The 16995-nt window shown below is 46.5% G+C and overlaps 1 protein-coding gene and 1 long non-coding RNA gene across 4 annotated transcripts in view; both read left to right on the top strand.

The window, feature by feature from the left end:
- Window positions 1-3049, top strand: part of PELI1 (pellino E3 ubiquitin protein ligase 1) — a 43749-nt gene extending 40700 nt beyond the window's left edge. For all 3 annotated transcript variants that reach the window (XM_017726751.1, XM_008644386.2, XM_017726752.1), the window contains one exon: window positions 200-3049. In XM_017726751.1, coding sequence (XP_017582240.1) covers window positions 200-766 — 567 coding nt within the window. In that variant the 3' untranslated portion in view covers window positions 767-3049. The remainder of the gene's footprint in view (window positions 1-199) is intronic.
- Window positions 3050-9242: 6193 nt separating this feature from the next.
- On the top strand, window positions 9243-16985 carry LOC108444827. The gene is made up of 4 exons (XR_001859532.1): window positions 9243-10482; window positions 10676-16222; window positions 16375-16628; window positions 16733-16985. It is a non-coding gene; the product is annotated as an uncharacterized LOC108444827 (long non-coding RNA).
- The last annotated feature ends 10 nt before the right edge of the window (window positions 16986-16995 follow it).

Genomic DNA, 16995 nt, shown 5'->3' with positions numbered 1-16995 from the left:
GGTTTTTTCAAAAAAAAAAAGAAAAAGAGGGCAGAGAGAAGCTGATACTGGGCTCTCTGTGGGTGTCTTGTGTAGACAGTCAGAATTCTGCTGCTTGAAACTGATGGATCTTCCAGGCAGATTTGCATTGTGGAAGTGCACGTTGTTACTCTTCAGAGACCCTTAGGTGACAGCTCTCTGTGTCTGTGTCCATGTGAAGGTTGAGAACGAGACGAACCAGCTGCAGGACGGCTCCCTGATCGACCTGTGCGGAGCGACGCTGCTGTGGCGCACGGCCGAGGGGCTCTCGCGCACGCCGACCGTCAAGCACCTGGAGGCTCTGAGGCAGGAGATCAACGCAGCCAGGCCCCAGTGCCCTGTGGGCTTCAACACCCTGGCCTTCCCCAGCATGAAGAGAAAAGATGTCGTGGACGAAAAGCAGCCGTGGGTGTACCTGAACTGCGGCCACGTGCACGGCTACCACAACTGGGGGAACAAAGAGGAGAGGGACGGCAAGGACCGCGAGTGCCCCATGTGCCGCTCCGTCGGCCCCTACGTGCCTCTGTGGCTCGGGTGTGAAGCGGGATTTTATGTGGATGCCGGACCTCCAACTCATGCATTCAGCCCGTGTGGACACGTGTGCTCAGAAAAGACAACTGCATATTGGTCCCAAATTCCTCTTCCTCATGGTACTCACACTTTTCACGCAGCCTGTCCCTTCTGTGCGCATCAGCTGGCTGGTGAGCAGGGTTACATCAGGCTCATTTTCCAAGGGCCTCTCGACTAACACAGGTGTTCCCAAGGACTGCAGTAAACTGATAAGCTAAGCGATTCTCATTTTTAAACCAACTGTTTTTCGTATTCTCTGGGCTTTGCTGGTTTGCATTAAGATGAAGAATTTTTTGGTTTTTTTGTTACAACAGCTAAATCCCTCTTTATTGAGAAAAGTCTGGAAATAGAAGAAATGGGGAGAGAAGGGGGAGACCTCCTGCTTTTTTTTAGTTAATAACTACTTCAGAAGAGGTGAAGGAAGTGTTGTAGAGTGAACTTCAATGCCTTCAGTTTAATGGTTTTTGAATCATATGCCCACAGTGTTTGAAAGGTGTTTCATTCTTTTTGTATATGGAGGGTAAATAGTTCAAAGAACATTAGTTTACAGCTTGGATGCAAACATTGTAAAATATAACATGTATATTAACTCTTTTCTATTTATCTTTATTATTGAAAATATTTAGAATGTGTAGAGAGTAGCATGGTCATAGTGTGTTACATCCAGCGATTGGATGTATAGAGTAGTTCTGGATGGAGAAGAATGTGGGATGAAAATGGTAGAAAAATCTTTTAATCTAAAATACTGAGTTCTTAGAATAGTTAAAATGCTTTTTAAACAAAGCTAATGCAAATTATGATGGCATAAAGTTGTGCTTTAACTGTGTTGAAAGGTAGCTAAGAAGGACTTCTTAAAATGTCTTTTTGGTAGGACTGTACTTAAGATCTGGTTATGAGGAGAAAATTTACCAGACTCTTTGAATATGCAACTTAGTCTAGATTAAGGATTTTTTTCTCCCTTCACGCTAACACTTCTCTTTATTTAGCATTAGTGACATTTGTGAGGATTTTTCCAATGTTAAACATGAACAGACCTGAAAGATGAGGCTTGTTCTGTTCCTTGCTGTTTGGGGAGGGGGGGGTGGTGAGGGGAGAGGTGGATGCAGCTGGGCACACGTGTGGGGAGCAGTTTGTGACTTGGCCACAGTCCCAGCTTGAGAGGGTTTTGTCAGCTGGATGCTCAGCCTTCCACCTGCTAACTGGTGGGGGGGGCCTCAGGCCTGGCCTTTACCCCTCTGCCAGGTGCAGATGCTCATCTGGGCCACACGTGGAACAGAGGTGGAGCCTGGTACCCAGGGGATGTGTGCCTGTGTCCCTGCACCCTCGCACAGCTGGGCACAGCTGGCAGTCTGTTGGGAGAGCTGGGGCTGGGCTCAGACCCTCCATGTGAGATGCTGCGGTGGGCTCTGGTTACTGGTCTCTCTCTGCTCTCCCCTTCCTCCCCCTCTGCATCCACCAGAAAAGACCAGTACACTACATGCAGCTCTGCTGCCAGCCCACTGTGCTTCATGGCAAACACACAACCTGACCTTTTTAGGATTGATTTGAGCTTTTTCGGCCAGCTTCATACATTTTTTTTTTTTTAATATGTACTGTATAATTGACAGTAACGAATTTCTGTACTTTATAGCAAAGCTTTCATTTTTCTTTTGAAGCTGTTCTAAAATTTTCTTTGTTTAAAGAGACCTGTGTTGCTTAGATGTCATGAATTACTTATTTTGACTGTCAATTATTTCTCCATTTTTAAAAAGAAATTATATATATTGTTTGGTTCACTCAGGAAATGCATGTGTCAGGAAACCTGTGCTATAAATTCAGTTAGCTGTCATGTACAAGTAACTGCTGTTACTCCCTTTTCATAGAAATATAACTGATTTTGACATTTTCCAGATTATATACATTAAGTAATGAAATTTATGCAGCAAGAAATCCCTGTATTGTAGTTGTTCTAATCATCTTATTCAAACTATAGTATACTGTAGTTTTAATTTTTATTTGCAAATTAATTTATTTAAACTACGTGAGTAAACACTTTTCAAAAACAGAAATTCTGGGATTGTCTGTGGCTTTGTTTCCAAGAGATGGGAAAGGTGGCTGGGGATGGCCCTTCTGTTGTCACCTCAGGTGTCCCTCTGTTCTGCATATGTGGATTAGGAGCATGGAGAAGCAGGAGCTGTAAAGACTTTGGACATTTTGCCTGGTCATGGCTTCGAGTGGCTCCTGTCAGATGTGTCCTCTCAGTGTGTTTTATATTCAACTCTGTGTTAAAGGTGAGATTGTTGTTTAAAAGACACAGTTAAGTTATCTCTTCCCTGAGAAAGTTACAAATACTGAAATGTAAGCAAAATCTGAACTAAATGTCTGGGCTCTTTTAAAATGACAAGAGTTCTTGATTCCATCTTCCACAAAATCTAATTGACACTTCTCTGGTCCTGACCTTGTTGACTGCAGGAACATGAAAAACCAGAAAAGGACATGATGAAAGCTACACAGCAGTATGAGTAATGCAGAGCTGAACTGTGAGCACAGATGGAGCACAGGATGGTAGGAAGAATATGGACAGTGGTGTTGGAGGTCCAGCTGGAGGCTGGTGTGGAGCTAGGGGTGCAGTTGGCCACATGCACATCTGACTGCAGAGGGGCAGAAGAGAGGGTGATGCCCAACATGCAGCCCTTGTTAAGGCTCTACCCCATTTGATACATTGTGCTTACACTGTACTTCTCTAGCCCTCTCCTCACGCCCCACCCCCCCTCCCAAAAAAATACATCCCAGACAAAGGTGTCCGAGCAGAACTGGCTGTGTCTCTGGGGAGTGTTAGGCTAAGGGCGCTCTTCAGTCTGCCCCATGCTCTGCCTGTTTTGTGTACTTTTCTTGACCCAAGCTGGGCTTGTTAATCCCGTTTTTAAAAGGGCAGAACATGAGCATTCAAATGTTTGAGACAGGGAAATCCCACTGTCAAAGGCAGCATAGCAATTGTTGAGTAGTTTGAGGAGCAAGTTCCATCACCAACAGCAGCAGCTCTGACTGTGGTTCCATGTTTGACTAACAGACTTCTGTTCCTTGGTAAACAATTGCAATAGTACTCTGTAAATGGCAAAATGAATTTCAGATTGAAAGTACTCAAACCAGGTGACTGAAGCACTTCGAATTTAAGGCCAATCCTTTTGAACAAATTTTGGGGCTGCAAGAGGTGGCACCATGCTGGCTTTGAGACAATCACAGCTCCACTTGTGACAGCCTAAAACAGCCCCTAAGGCAGCTGCAAAGACCAGCCCCAGGTGAGACTTGTGGCCTGCTTTTAAAAGGTTTGCTCCTGGCAAGCAGCATTGGTGATGCAACCAGCAGATGGGACAGGACTGTTCCCTGGGAGACCACTGCGGGTATAAGGAACTGCTAAGGGAATGAATGTGAAAATGACATTAAGTGTAGGTACTTCTGTAGCCTTAAAGTTCAGTGAAGCTCTGGAAATGAGCAGCCAGTGTTCTGGTTTGTGTGTGGCTGCTCTGTTCTGGGCAGTGCTATGTGTAAAGCAGGTGATTTAATGAACTAATTTGCCTTTCAGCTGTAGGAAATTGCATGGATTTAACACTGGTGGAAGGCAGCAGCTGGCTAATAAAGCCCTTTTGTTTTGTTTTTTCCCCAAAGCAGAAGTGGGGCACCACAGGGTGCTGGCAGGAGGGCAGGAGCATAGACAGGGAGGTTGTTGTGGATTTCCCTGGGGAGAACAGACTGCTCTGGTTCCTTTACTGAGTTGGCTACTGGGTTGGAGCCGTCCCACAAGTGCCTGGTGTGGCTCTGAAGTGTGTGGTGCAGGCTGGGGATGAGGCCTTCCAATCCCAGCTGTGCTGGGCTTGTTACACCTGCAGGAATGAGCCTGGTCTCCTGGAAGGTTTAGCATGAAGTCACCTCAGGAGAATCCTGTGTTGGAAGGTGCTCTGCAAGTCCCATAATGATCCTGCCGTGGCACACTTGATCTCCTTCTGAAGTGACACTTTCCAGGCTCAATTCTAAAAATACATTTCCAGTTTTGCAATATAAATCTACCCTGATGACTACAGCTACTTGCACGCTGTCTTTCAGCCTGGATTAGGCCTGGTTGCTGTTGAATTAGACCAGATTTTGTGGTCCTCATCTTGGCTCATCCCTTTCTGTAAAAACACTGGCAGAGCTCATCTATTTTTAATTGTAGCACTTGGCTTTAACATAAGGGCTGTGATCATCCTAGAAATGCAGTTTCTAAGGCTCTTTGGTGTCTGTAGCAGATCACTTGTACCCGCACTGTTGTGCATCCTGTAAAGAAGATCTGGGAAAGCATCTCTGCAGGAGCTGTGATGGTTCCTGTCACTTGGGTCAGGGACTCCTTGACAAGTGTGGTCTCTGCAGGGGCAGCAGGAGTCCTGCCCCTTCCCAGGTGCTGCTTCCAGGGCAGCAGCAGGAGCTCAGGCCCCTGTTTTCTCCCAGAGAACAGCTCTACGTCACTGTGCTGTTGGAGGCAGTATCCCATGGTAACGTGGCTGGTGACACAAGGCACGGCGGGGAAACACCGATGGGTGCTGCTGCAGCAGGAGCAGCCAGCTCCTTCAGCTCTGCTCGTTCTTGGTCTGGTTTGGTCCCATCTCCAGCCTGAAAGCAAAGTGGGGCAGATTTAAAGAGCAGAAAAAATGGGCTTTTATTCCCTCAAGCCTCAGGTGCCTCTGTGAGAGCAGCCATGCCAAACCCAGCCTCGGGGAACTGCAGCAGGGCCAGTGGCCTCGGACATGCCCAAGGCTGGGATCAGTACAGCGTTAGGGAATGGCATTAGCTGTAAACCCCAGTGCCTGGATCTTTATGTTCCTGCCTTGGGCCCACCTGAGCTGCTGCTGCCCATCCTCCTCGTGCCTTCCAGCCCTGGCACTACAGCCCATTCTGCAGTCACAGTGAACAGGTGCCTGCAGAAGCAGGTCCTGTTTGCCTAGCCCAGAACAAGGCCCTGTGGGATCAGGTTAGGCATTGCCTGCAGCTGCATTCCTCGAGGCTAAGCTTGAGGGAGGATGAGTAACCAGAGGCAAAGTGCTAGCTCTGGCAGTCAGGAGCTCCCTGCCCACTCCCTGCCACTCTTGGGTTTGCTGCTGTTGTGCCCACTCTCCATCCTTGTCCTACTGCCCCTCTTGCAGGGCTGGCAGGAGGGGATGGGAACCAGCACCAACATCACCCTTTTTTCTGGCTGTGCTGCTTGCCTGGCTCTGCTGGTGAGGACGTGTTTGTGGCAGCTGCAAAGGCACCAGCAAACTCTGAGTTCTGCCAGCCCTGCTGAGGGCCCATCGCTCCAGTGCAGGGGGCTGAGATATTTCACAGGAGTACAAATGACCTCAAAATCAACTCAAGAAGGACTTTCTTGCTGCAAAGGCAACACCTCTGTACTTTGGCAGCACCTGCAATACTGTAAATGTTTTTATTTTGAGTACTTTTGCTGATTTAGTGTCACTAAACAGCTCTGAGGCAGGAGTAAATTATTAATCTGCTCTGACTTCCTTCCTCTACCTTGTCTACATCTGTAGTACGAGTTCTGTGCTGAGATTGCTACTGGAGCTCTGCTACCTTCCAGAAAAACAATGAGGGTAGAGTTCTTTGGAGTTAGAACTCATGCCAGGATGGTCTGGTTTTCCTTTCTGTAGTGGAAAGGTCTCCTGAAAAGACTTCTCCTCTTCCAGCCCTGGCATGGCCCATGCCGGACTCCTGAGGATTCCCTGTGAGCACTGCACAGAGTGTGAGCGGCACAGATGAGGGAGGACATGAAAGTTCACATTGTCAGTCAGATTTGAGTGCAGTTAAATCAGTGGGAAAAGCTTCTTTATGTGTCTTTTCTTTACACGCACTCCCAAGATTAACTGTCTGCTTATTTATATTATCTTGACCCTTATATTTGTTTCTGCCTCAAGATCCCCCTCCCAAAAAAAATTAAATCACATTCACTTTTCTCTGCAAATGTTTTATCTGAATGTTTCTCAATCGTGTTTGCTGTGATTATGCCTTTCCTTAAATGATTCTATTAAAATACGTTACTTTTAATGCATTGAACCATGTTGGCTGGACCCAGGCCCTGCAAAAAGTATTCTGAGATTGTTTTCGTCATCTAGGTTTTAGCCCAGATAGCAATTCCCTTCAGTCTGTCCTGGAAAATGCTGGAACAGAAGCTGGTTGAGGATTAGGGAAGAACAACGGCTTTCCTGGGCTCTTGGGAAACAGCTCATGAAGGTTGAGTCTTATGTTAAGCCTGTCTCTGGGCAGAAGGGATCCACTTCTTTCCCTGGATCATGCTCAGATCCCAAGCACCTCCCACTTCCCAGCTCTCTGTAAAAGAACTTTTTAATATAACCACCTTACGATTGGGATCTACCCCTGTCATTCCCTTTGGCTGGCTGCAGTTTAGGAGCTGGATGAACACGAAGCCTTTAGTGCTTCCATATCTACATCTCTCCAAAATAATATTTTTAGCTGATCCCAGAAGATTTGAAACAAAACAAATGCATGCAGCAATATTCTAAACTTGCCTGGATGCAAAGCTAAAAACTGCAGCTTGCTGTCATGTGCTGGATGAAAGGAATTGAGTCAACTCATCCTTTCCAAAAATCCAATGCTTTTTTTTTTTTTGCTGTCGTGTGGGAGGAGGAGAGAATTAGTTATTCAGTGGAATGAGGACAATTAAAAGCAAATGCAGCTTCCAGCGATGCCATCATCTGTTCAGTTTGCCCTGAGCAACATGGAGGCAGCCTGGTTTTTTAATTGGCCCCTTTCCCCTCTCTGTCCTGTGCTTCCCATTGGCACAGGGGCTGGCAGTTCCCAAAGTCTCCGTAGGACTGTGATGCAGCTGTGCCCATTCTAGTTTTGCCTGGACAATCACCTGAGTTGTGACCTCAGAGGGGCTGAAAGGCTCCAAACTGCCATGGATTGAGGGGTCACAGTCTCTCGTGCCCAGTTTGCCTTTCCCTGGAGTGTTGCTCTGTAATGGTGACATGTCCATGGGTCCCACCCCAGGATGAAGCTGTGGTGTCACCTTTGACCATTGCTGGAGGATAAACATTGCCTGAGAGGGGTCATGGGCATCTGGGCCTTCCCACAGCCTGTGGTCACAGTGGCCACCTGGGCACAGCTGGGCCTGGGCTCTGCACAGCAAAGCTGTTTAAGTAGCTTGCTTCACTTCTGAAGGGGAGTTGAAGCAATAAGCAGGCCTTTAAATGCCACATAACCACTCAGGGCATGGTTGTTTAATGCTTTTTCACTTATTCCCATTAAAAGTGGATCCAGAGCAGCTTTCCTGAGGAGGCAGGAGCAGCAGTGCCAAAGACCTCAGCTCCACCATTGCTCCAGGGGCTTTCAGTGTTACTCAGCATTTTTTGCCAGCGTCACTCGTTATCACTTGGAAATCTCACTCCACCTGTTCTGGAGCAGGAGCAGCAGAAGGTGTGTTCAGGCACCTTTGGGCAATGATGAATCATGCTCATGGCAAAGTCCTTGGCAGCTCCTGGCTGCTGCCTGCCAGGGAAAGCCATCACTGGAGCAGGGCGAGTGCCTCCACAAAAGTGGGGCTTGCCTGGAGTCCGTGCCAGCCCTAAAGAAAAAAACCCAAACAACCCCTCTGTCCCTACACCAGTATTGCCAAATGCACATTATTTATACAGTGGAGTGTTTTTCATACCGTGGAGGCCTGGGATTAGTGTTCCTCAAAACAATATAAATGTATTTATAGCCCATGTGTGTCTGCATTTTGTTATACATTTAACTTTATAGGCTAATGGTTAATAAAGCCAGGCTCTATTTATGCTTCTGCAGCAAAAAATATGTTGAATAGTATCGTGCACGAGGCTTAGGATCTGCTGGTCCCGAACAATCTTTCAGACTGTAATTTAGGGGCTCATTCACAGAATAGAAAGATAAAAGTGGTATATCAGAGGTTGGCTTCCCCAGGCCACAGCAAAGGAAGAGAAGAGCAGCTATGGGAGTCCCCAGGATGGGGGATATTTAACCCACCTTTGCTCTTGATACTCAAAAAACTCAGTGTATCTGGAGTTCCCCTACTATTTAAAAGGAAAAAAACCCCAAACAAACAAAAACCACCACCAGGAGTTCCCAGGTTGCATCAAACAAATTTTTCGAAAGTTTTAGATGCAAGTTTCTTTGCACCAGCTGATTAAAAAGATGTTGTTCATCATGTAACCACTGATCTATGGAAGCTCCTCTCCTTCATTCGTTTGGCCTGTGGCAGGGTCGGTTCTACCCAAACACTTCTTGCAAGTGTTCAACATGCTTAGTCTTTCCAAATCTGCAGTAATGGAGACTCCAATGGAGACTGGTCCATGGTTCACCTATAGAACTCAGAAACTCTTATCTACTATAAAACTGTAGAATTCATAAACTTGTATCCACTAAAGTAAACTGAAGAGCAAGTTGGGACCAAATACCTATCTACTGTTTGGGGTTTGCTTTCTTAAAGAAAAAGAAACAACTCAAAGCGAAAGCTTTAGTATTCCAGGCGCTTCTGCAGAGTTTGGGAATAAAGGAAAAACACAGCTTCCTGCAAAAGGTATTGATCGGCACCTTCCCCTGTGTGACACTGAATGAACTTGTCCAACAAATAGAGCTGGAAGGGAAAAAAAAAAAAAGGAGGAAAGGTGCCTTCCAAGCCCTAAACCTCTGATATTCATTTTATTAAAATTTAATGAGGAGCTATTAATAATGAATGCAGCCAGGAAGGTGGGAGAACGGCAGTGGAATGGCCTCGAGATTCCTCGTTAGCCAGATTTCTCTACAGAGCTGGGAAAGAAGAGGGCAGCTTTCAAAGGACGAGAAGGCTCCTGTGAGGGACAGCTGGAAGCAGCAGGCTGCAGCAGGCTCTGTGGGCTGTGTAGATTGGTAGAAGAGTATTTTAAGTGGTTTTTTCATTGAAAGCTGAACTGGGGGTGAGTTGTATGCATGTCCCATAAGGAAAAGATGCTCTTGAATTCCAAGACCTTGAGTATAGCAAAGGGAATTGGGGCCATTTCCTCAACGACGGTGATTTCCTGTGTGAAGTTAACTCTGTCTCCCTCTGTCTCCCATCCCACGTGGTATTACCTGCACAGAAATCCAGTCTCCTAGCTCTTCAGACAGATGTTGGGAGCTGATGTTGCCATGGCAGTGGTTGATGGGACACAGAGCTGGGGATGTGATAGATGGTACACCTTGAGCATAAATAACTCCATTGTCTGTTCACCTCACAGCAATGCTGTCTGGACCATTTCCTTTGGTGGCTGCATCACCCAGCATGATTCAAGGGGAGATGCAGCACGTCCATGCCTTTCCTTTCCCAGCTGCCGGGCCAGCTGCCTTATCAAAGAGAGGAATGGAGTTGATTAGACGCAGCCTGGGGTTTTTTAAGCCCCTAGCAGTTGCTTTAAGGCTTATGTGGCTCTTTAAGATCAATTAATGCTGTATTTGGATGTCCCCCTAAATATTGCTAATAGGTTTTTTGGTGCTGTGGGACCTCTTCTGTTCCCTGGAATTTATAATAGTGTCATTCATTTGACAACCATTTGATTTGTTTCTTGAAGGCTCCAGAGTAAATTTTACTTGGCCCTGCTGAGTCTGGATTCCTCTCAGCTCTCTTAGCTGTTGTTTAAGTTCTTCTCTTCCTCATCTGGCCTGTATTTCCTGTCTCTGGTTCTTACTATGAAGCGTGTTAATAAGCATCTGGATGCCATTAACATGTTTTGTGAGAACAGAAGCAGGATAAAAAGTAGAAATTGAAAGCAGAGCCTGTGTAGAAGTAAATCTGTGTTCTTTTGTGTTTCCATCAGGAGCAATCTCACAGAAGAAGACATCTTTGCGTCTTTCTCATGATTGTGAAACAGACCCCTAGGCCTGACTAATACCACTCAGGTAGGTATAAAAACACAGTTTGGACAAGGGAGTTGCTATGTGGCAATAAGAAATGCTTCCAAGGATCCAGGAGGTATTAGAAAGAGCTCGGCTGTGGTCATCTCAAAAACCCCTGTCCCAGTAAGCATTCCTTGTCTGGAACAAAAAGGGGCAAGACAGAAGAGTGCTGATCACTTTTCTCCTTACTTTTCAGGGCTGGGTGAATCCACAGAGCATATCTGAGTCTCTTTTGAAGAGTCACCAGCAGATGAAGTAATTTGAGGCCTCACCCACACCACAGTTTATTCAGCCAGCTGCGTAGGTCTCTTAACAGAGGTGCTTTTTAATACAGCATGTCAAGCACTGAGAAATGTGACTTTGATTTTGACACACTCCCCACCGAGTATGATGTGTTTTCTGTTATGCGTTGTTGTCAAGGTGAAGAAATGAATTAGCGTGGATTTTTAATTGCTTCAGTGTCAAACTCTGATATAAGCTGGAAGGGAAACTGTGGCACTGTAGGTGGTTGCAGCCACCCTGATCCCTGAAGAGCCAATAGACACCAAGCTGTGGTGGTCAGGCCCCGAAGTTTAATGCCTCACTCTGTAGTTAGGGTGAAAGCCCATAATCCCCCAGTTCTGCAGTTTACATATTTTGTATGATCGGTTTGTGTTTTCCCCTCCCTGTTTTATGTGTAAGTTTGTTAATATTCATTTCCCCTAAGTTAATATGTATTAATTCTAGGAAGTTCTGTCGTACTCGACACCCCATTGGTTCCTCGGCTAAGTCCCTCGTATGTGTTACTCCCGCTGATTCCCTTACCCTCAACCCCGCCTCCTGCCAAGTATCCCATTGGCTGTATCCCTTATCCCCGCCTTTCCTATCCCCACTATAAAATCCCTGGACACCCTTATCTCCTTGGGTCTTTGTCTCCCCTTCGCGTCTGTTTGCTTTAGGAAGCCTTCTGCATGGAACTTACACGGGGAGTTCCCCCCTCTCTCTCCCTTCTTTGCCTCTGCCTGCGTCCTTCAGACCCTGTTCAGGGAGGGCTCCCTCGGGTGGGGAGCGCACCCCGGCTGCCTGCGCTTGTGTGTGTGTCTGTGCCGCCCTAGTGCAGTCGGGTTGCGGCTACACCTCCGGGCTCTCTTGGAGCCGGCAGCTAAACCTGACAGGAAACACCGTCCTAGGTGAATAAAGAGGTGGTGCAAGAGCTGATCACCCTCTGGTGGGAAGCCAAGCTCTCCAAATGCAAGGTGATGATAGTGTTCTATTTCTAGCTGCATTCAATCAGTTGCTGGGTTCCTACAGAGGCTTCTGCTGGCCGCTAGACACCAGGGGACAAGAAAAGACACGATTGTCTGAAATCCAGGTACTCCTCATTTCTGGAAGTCTGGGGAAAGGCTGCCATCTGCTGTATTGCAAAGCGGTTGCTGGAAATACATCTGACTTAAATCAAATGCCATCAGTCGCGTTGAAGCTGAGATGAGCTCAGGGTAGGAGCAAAGTAAAACAAGCGAAGACAAACTGCACTTAAAGACGTGGTGATGCTTTTCACAGAGATCCCTCTCCTAATGACGGCTGTTACCGAGCATGCTCTTACAGGAAAAAAGTCTTCCCACCTGCTTTAAACCCTGGGATTTTCTGTCAAGGTCAAAGACAGGACTGAGGCACCGTTCAGAAAGCTGCTGGCTGGGCCAGCCTGCAGTGAGGGTGCTGCTTCCTCAATTTAATCTAGGCACCCACATCATTCCGCCGTCTTTCAGTCACAGAATTTTAAAATGTGTGGTTTTCCTCTCAGAACTATGTGTGTGATACCTACACAGGCAACAAGTGAACTTGGCTGTGCCCTCTACCCACAGATCTTGCAACGTAGAGCAGAGCAAAGTCTAAAAACATCTGTAACTCAGGGCCTTTATCTCTGATCTTTAAAATAAAACTTGTACTGAACCCTGTGGTATCTAGAATCAAATTCTTCTCTTTAAAAGCCACTAAGATGCCAGCCCTGCTCCCTCAGTACCAGCTTGGTCTGCTTTTTCTGCACTTTTTTTCTTTTTTTTTTCCAACCATCACTTTGAAACTGCACATTCTGACTCACAAGTAATCTCAGAAACAAGAGCTTTCTGCTTGCCTGAGGTGCTGCTTGGACCAGACTGTTTCCCATTACACTTTCCTGAAAGCATCCCACCAGAATCCCTCCTTTTGTAATGCTGGAGTGGCCGTGGCTGGATTCAAAGGGAGCACTGCACATAACAAAACTAGCCTGGAAAGCTGATGTAAAGAAAGCCAGAGTCCCTGATGACTCAGGTATTAATGTACTCCATCAGAATAAACTGCTATCTGATAACATGGGCTCACTCCAGATACAGAAGAAAGAGCTTTTAATTTTTTGCAGCCTCTGCTGGAGACCGAGAGAACCAAGAACTGTGTGAAATGCAGCCACATCTGTGGCATGTCTAAGGTGCTGAGGAATGACTTGGAGCCAGGAGGAGCTCTGCTACCCTTGCAGACATGGAGGAATATGTGCCAGGGCATTCAGGAGCAACAGGAGAGACTTGGCATCCCAGTTTTATGGGCTGTCCTTATGTTATGGCAGTGTCTTGAAGGAGTCTGTTAAGAAACTGTCCTAGAAAGAGCCATGTCAGGTGGTGGCCCTTGAGGTGGGCCAGTCATGTCTTCTCTACATAGGTCTGAGCCCGAGGACTGCCAGTTAGTATTTGGTTGACATGATAAAAATAATCTTCAAAATTGTCATCTGTGTTAATCTGGAGAGCCAGTAAAACTGCCAGCCCATTCTGCATGTTCCTAAGCTCCTGTCTTGAACGGTTCCTCGTGGCACTGAGCACCATGCTCCACTTAAACAAGGCCTGGAAGTATGTTCCCTGCTACTGGCATGAAATATTCAGTCTTAATATCCCTTCACATTACTTAAGAAGAGTAGAAACTATCCATCTGCCTTCTCTGCAGTGTTCATTATTTTACATATTTCTTTTATATCCCTTGCTTCATCCAAGGAGAGCTTTTCCTCGAAGTTTGGTTGTTCCTATCATTGTTTAATGCTACTCTTTTAGAGACAAGATTATCCACTACACTCAGGGTTCCTGGGGGACCTGCCCCTCTAATTACATCTAATCACTATTTTCCCTCACATTCCCTACGGATTGCAGTACCTTCTTTGGTTTTTTACAAGCCGAGCAAAGGTTTTCTGTGGAAAACTGAAAGCCAGTGGTACCAGGATCCTGTAAGCAAGGACCTTCTAAAATACTGCAACATCCCAAGAAAGAAGCCCAGATATTCCTAGAGATGACTCAGCTTTTACAATAGTTGGCTGCTAGTTCTGCCACTGAGCAGTAATAAGCATTTCCTTATTTTTTTTGTCTCTTGTATCTGGGAAAACATTGAGCTTCTTTGTTCTTTTTGTTCTTGGCTTTCTACAGCACAAAACTCACTGTTTCCCATTTCTTTTCCAGGAAGACTCCACAGAAGACTCCTGAGCTGGCCTGAATGTAGGAAAAAACTGTCATATTTCTCTTGTTTTGTAGGAATGCCAATTTAACTCACATAGATGAAAAAGTAGCAGTAGAAAGAGTTTCCTGGCTAAAGCTACTTGGGGTTGGAGTTTTTCCCTGGGAGAGCCTTTGTGGGACTCTGTCCTGTGTGCCCAGAGTAAGGGTGTTTGTTGGGCTGAGTCACGCTACCCTGCAGAGCTGACGTGGCCCTTGGCAATCAGTAGGAAGCACAGATAACTGAAATGCTCCCATAAAAGCAGACTTTATGGACATAAGCTGTACTTGAGGAGGTAGAGAGACAACAGATCGAGTGAACTATGGTTGACTGACTCACAGTTTCCTCACCTCATCAGCTCTGCCGGTGAAGGACAGCTGTTCTTACCCACAGAGCACGTTCAGGCTGAGAATAGCATGGCTCACAAGCCCAGCCATGCCTCGTGCCTTAGGGAGCTTTGTTGTGCTTTAAACCAGCCTTTCTTCTCAAAGTCTCCAGAAATCACCCACCGAGTCTCCTACAGTCTGGAGGAGAGGAGGTTTCTCAGGCTGGACTGGTGTTGTCACTGCCACCACAGGGTTTAGCAGAAAGGTGACAGAAAAGCAAGCAGCAGGAGGCAGCCCCATGGCTGTCAGCCTTTCCTTCTGATCCACAAAGATGATGCAGCTCTAGTTTATTTTTCCCAAGGGGAACAGAGGGCTTTGCTGTTAATACAAAACACAGCAGAAGAGTAACAACATTTAGCTCAGAGAAAACGTCAATGAAGCATAAGGTAGAAAATCAAACAGTTTGTTACTTTCCCTGTGTGAGCAGATAACAAGACTCTTTTCATTGCAACTGGAAAACATTAAAGGTCATGGGAGGGTGCTCAAATGTCACTTTGGGGTATGGTTTTTCCCTGCATCTCTGACACAATTAATCACTGGCTTTGAAAGTACCTCTCTGGTGCAAGAGAAACACAGACCTGAGGTTTTCAGTTAGATCAGGGCTTCCTGGGCAAATGTCAACTGAGGGGTGATCCAGCTGTATGTAAAGGTCATTTCATGCTAAGCAACTGATGCAAAAATTCTTCTTAAGGCTGCTCTGAGCAATTCAGAAATGAACCTGGCAGGATAGCTCCTTGACTCAGTGAAGACACTGCAAGAACACTGTTGTGAACCTCAGCAGCTGAGCACTGAGGTCAGTCCTGCACAGCCAGACTTGGCTCTGGCTCAGTTTGCTGACCAGGACTGGACACATTTCAGCAGTGAGTGGACCAACCCATGATTCATACACGGGAGACATGGAAAATTGTATCCATGCTGTAGGACTCACCTTCAGCCTCAGGCTGACCCAGAGGGCTAGAAAGGGGAAAATTGGTTTACCACTAAGCCTGTGGGAAGGGCTTTCCCCTCAAAACCAGTGTCTGTAGTTAATCACACACAGCTGCTTCGCTGCTGGGGATTCCCTTTCCTTTTGCCTCTCCCCTCCCATCTGTCTCTTTGCTAGTGGAAAGTGGTTTTGTAGATACTCTCAGGTCCAATTCCAGAAGGTCAGACTACTGAAAGCAAACAGGGGACTCCATTTGGACAAATCCAAACTTTCCAACTTACTTGTGAGTGGTTGAAGGAGCCATGGAGATACCCCCAAGCAGCTGGCAGGAATGACATCCTCAACCCACACAGCCGAGGACTTTTGTCTGGGTCAACAGCAAGTAACATAAAGGAGAACCCCTAAGGAGGACAGGACTAACACCACCTCCCTCCTACAGCCTCTCCAACTTCCTTACCTTTATCCACATGACTGAATTCTGCAAACTCAGTCCTTCTGCAGTCTGGATCAATACACAGCAATCAGTTTTACATTATGTCCATGATCTCTTTGCTCACTTTATTGCTGTTGTGTCATATTTTAGAGACAGACTGTCTCCAACTAATGTGATCCCCAAGGGGAAAAAAAACCAGAAAAAACCCCAAACCACCATGTTTTGCCCATGAGGAGTGTGTCAAATGTATGTCTGCAGTCTGAGCAGAGAGGAGGCTGTAAGGCACAAAGAGATTTCTGCCAGGTAGTGGAAAATATGCTATAAAAATATTGTGAGTCACGTTTACAGGTTGCTGGAGGGAAAACCCCATTGGCTTCCTAACAAGCACTTAATATTTAACATAGTTGTGGTTTTTGACTGCTTTTGTTGTTCCAGCTTCCAATGAAGTCTGTTTGAGCTGTGCCGAGCCAACACTAACTCCAGAAAGGCAAGGATGGGATTTTCAAGTATGAGAAGGTACATCTTTATTTTCTAAAGCATGGCTATGGAAGGTATAATGGATGACCACTGACACCAAAGTCCGCAGTTATGAAGTAATAGTAATATTAAACTAGTCTTTCTTTCCGGTGGTATCACATTTTCTGCTCTTTAAACTCATCTTTTCAAAGGGTGAACACTGGTCACGTCAGACACGTCTCTCAAGGAAGTCATCAAGGCGTCCCTGATCCTGGTGATACTTGCTTAGCATTTATTGGCTGAGTCTACAAAACAAATTGTACTGAACAAACCTCTGCCAACCTTGACCACCAAGGAGCAAAACATCTTCAGCCCAGTCTGTCTGGGGCCAGCACCAGACACAAACACGAGTTAGTGAGCTGCAAGCCCAGGCGTGAACCCGTGTAACCCATGGACTTCCACACTGGTGCGTTCACACAGCCCACAGCCACATGCTTCTCTTATTAAATACAGCCGGAACTGCTGCTATTCATTAATCCGAGTTTCCCTGTGTTTTGTTGACTGCCACAGGGCTACGGCCGAGGATTTAAGCGTGTTCGAGGCACCATCAGGCGTGAAGCTGCTATCGCCTCACTGCGATCTAAACCTGTATTTCAGCATCTTCTGTAGCCTGACGGAGAATTACAGCCTAAAACATAAATCTGAGTAAAACCGGCTGCGGAGCACCCGCGGGGGGTTTGGTGACGAGGCCTCTCAAATGCCGGCCCGGGACGCGGGCACTGCGGGTCCCCGCGCTCCAGAACCGCAGCCCCGGCGGCGGCGCGGCCCCCTCC

Source organism: Corvus brachyrhynchos, unplaced genomic scaffold, assembly GCF_000691975.1.
Source record: "Corvus brachyrhynchos isolate BGI_N302 unplaced genomic scaffold, ASM69197v1 scaffold312, whole genome shotgun sequence".
Classification (NCBI taxonomy): domain Eukaryota; kingdom Metazoa; phylum Chordata; class Aves; order Passeriformes; family Corvidae; genus Corvus; species Corvus brachyrhynchos.
This window is presented reverse-complemented; position numbering and strand designations above follow the sequence as displayed.